The sequence below is a fragment of the Penaeus vannamei genome, chromosome 27 (assembly GCF_042767895.1).
Source record: "Penaeus vannamei isolate JL-2024 chromosome 27, ASM4276789v1, whole genome shotgun sequence".
Classification (NCBI taxonomy): domain Eukaryota; kingdom Metazoa; phylum Arthropoda; class Malacostraca; order Decapoda; family Penaeidae; genus Penaeus; species Penaeus vannamei.
In genome coordinates this window covers 13007535-13010034 of record NC_091575.1, presented here as the reverse complement: position 1 = coordinate 13010034, position 2500 = coordinate 13007535, and the positions used below count along the sequence as shown (strand labels likewise).

The window sequence follows — 2500 nt, the reverse complement described above, 5'->3', positions numbered from 1 at the left end:
AAATTAATACATTTCTTTTCGATAGGATGATTTATGTGTATGTAATATCTCGTTCTATTGTTCTAGTAATTCTTTTGCATGAAAATCGAGTAATTATTCCTTATCAGCCAATTGACAATTACTGTGACAAATTAATTGCTCATTGATCTAGCCTTGACCATTCCAAGTAGTGAAATAAACGTAATTTATCAGAGATCCAAAACAAATATTCAACGAAGGAGAGAGAGAGAGAGAGAGAGAGAGAGAGAGAGAGAGAGAGAGAGAGAGAGAGAGAGAGAGAGAGAGAGAGAGAGAGAAAGAAAGAAAGAAAGAAAGAAAGAAAGAAAGAAAGAGACAGAGACAGAGACAGAGACAGAGACAGAGACAGAGACAGAGACAGAGACATAGATAGAGACAGACAGACAAACAGACTGACAGACTATCCAGCGCACACACACAAAACCCAACCGAGACAACGAACGGGACGAGACAACCCCACCAACTTAACCAAAGACCACACCCCCTCACCCAACACAAAACATCCACCTCCCCCTTCCCCTCCTATCCCTAACCCCATCCCCTTCCGTCACCCTACATTAAACAACCCCCCTCCCCTCTTCCATCCCATCCCCCTCCCTCACCCTACCCTACTCACCCCCCTCCCTCACCCTACCCTACTCACCTCCCTCCCTCACCCTTCCCCTACTCACCCCCCCTCCCTCACCCTACCCTACTCACCCCCTCTCCCTCACCCTACCCTACTCACCCCTCCTCCCTCACCCTACCCTACTCACCCCCTCCCTCACCCTACCCTACTCACCCCCCTCATCCCCCATCAAATCCCCCTCCTTCACCCTACCCTACTCACCCCCTCATCCCCCATCAAATCCCCCTCCCTCACCCTACCCTACTCACCCTCCACCCCTCATCCCCCCATCAAATCCCCCTCCCTCACCCTACCCCTACTCACCCCCCCTCCCTCACCCTACCCTACTCACCCCCCCTCCCTCACCCTACCCTACTCACCCCCCCCCCCCCTCTTCCCGTCTCCCCAGGACCCCCACAACGTCACGCTCTCGAACGCCACCCTCACCAAGATGAAACTCCTGAAGAAGAAGCGGGAGAACCAGCGGGAGATCGAACGCCGGCGCGCCGAGAGGGACACCAAGAGGACCCAGGAGGAGAGGACGCGGAAGTACAGGGAGCTCGAGTTGCAGCACAGCGGGAATTCTCTGGAGCCGTCGAGGGCGAGTAGCGGCGATGCGGATCTGGGTACGTGGGGGTGTGGGTGGGTTGGGGTGGGTACTGTGCGGGTGGGTGGGCGTTTGTGTGGGTTGGGGGTATTGTGTGTGTGAGGGGGAATCGGGTGTGTAGCTTGGGGGTACTGTGTGGGTGGGTGGGTTGGGGGTATTGTGTGTGTGGGTGGGCGTGTGTGTGGGTTGGGTTGGGTATTGTGTGGGTGGGTGGGCGCGTGTGTGGGTTGGGATGGATACTGTGTGGGTGTGTTCGGGTGTGCGGATTTACGGGGGTATTGTGGGCGTGTTCGGATATGCGGATTGAGGGTTATGTGTGAATGTGTGCGGGTATGCGGGTTGAGTTTTTTTTTTGGTGTTGAGTGCGTGAATGTGTGTGTGATCACAGAACGTACATGTAGGTGTGACGCCCATGTTTGTGTCAGACAGAACAAAATATCTTGCTATCTCTTCACAGTGCCTCGCTACTGTCAACTCTCAGAGAAAAATATCCGTTCTTTATAACCTTTGCCACTGATGACATCCATGAATACTCTGTGACGTCATAGCCACTAGCCCCGCCCCACTGCCCATTAGGTGTGAGAATGGCCTGTGAATAACAAAGCATCTTAAGTCAACAGTTCCCAATCTGACACGAACACGACGAAAGGTTGCCCATCATGTCATTTTTAAGATGCCTAGATTGTTCAAGCGAAAATCAATTATCTACGTAGAGGTCGTGTATTGAATTGCAAATATTGACCGCGCTAAAGTGTCAATCTTTATGGTTGCTTACCATGCCAGTCCCTCGCACACTTTGCATACACGTTTACTGATACGGGAAAGGGGTATAAACATGTATATCTATATATAGAAAGTGAAAGAGACAGATATTCTAAGATATTCTGTTGGTTGATATATAGAAAGGATTATCTCTAGGCGTGGATTTAGGCATATAGAGAGACACATCTCATACATATGGAAATAGAGGGACAGGTAGGTATATACACGGATAGATATAGGTAAATATGAAAATATAGACAAAGAAATACATATACATATGTATACACACGCTCGCACGCACTTACACACGCATAGACACACACTTACACTGTATGGATATATATGTGTGTGTGTAAATGTGTGGAGATAGGTAGATAGATATGAAGATAGTTATAAATAAGTTAGATAGATATAAATTGTCAGCTAGACATCCACATCAATTTCTGACCACCTATAGAGTGGCAATGACCCAGTTAGAGGTCAGGTCTCCGCCACGGCCCTCTCCC

At 49.5% G+C, this 2500-nt stretch overlaps 1 protein-coding gene across 1 annotated transcript in view; it reads left to right on the top strand.

The window, feature by feature from the left end:
• The window catches only part of LOC113811798 (TRIO and F-actin-binding protein-like), a 122951-nt gene that overhangs the window by 108239 nt on the left and 12212 nt on the right, over window positions 1-2500 (top strand). The window contains exon 11 of the mRNA XM_070140630.1: window positions 1035-1251. Within this exon, the coding sequence (XP_069996731.1) occupies window positions 1035-1251 (217 nt within the window). The remainder of the gene's footprint in view (window positions 1-1034; window positions 1252-2500) is intronic.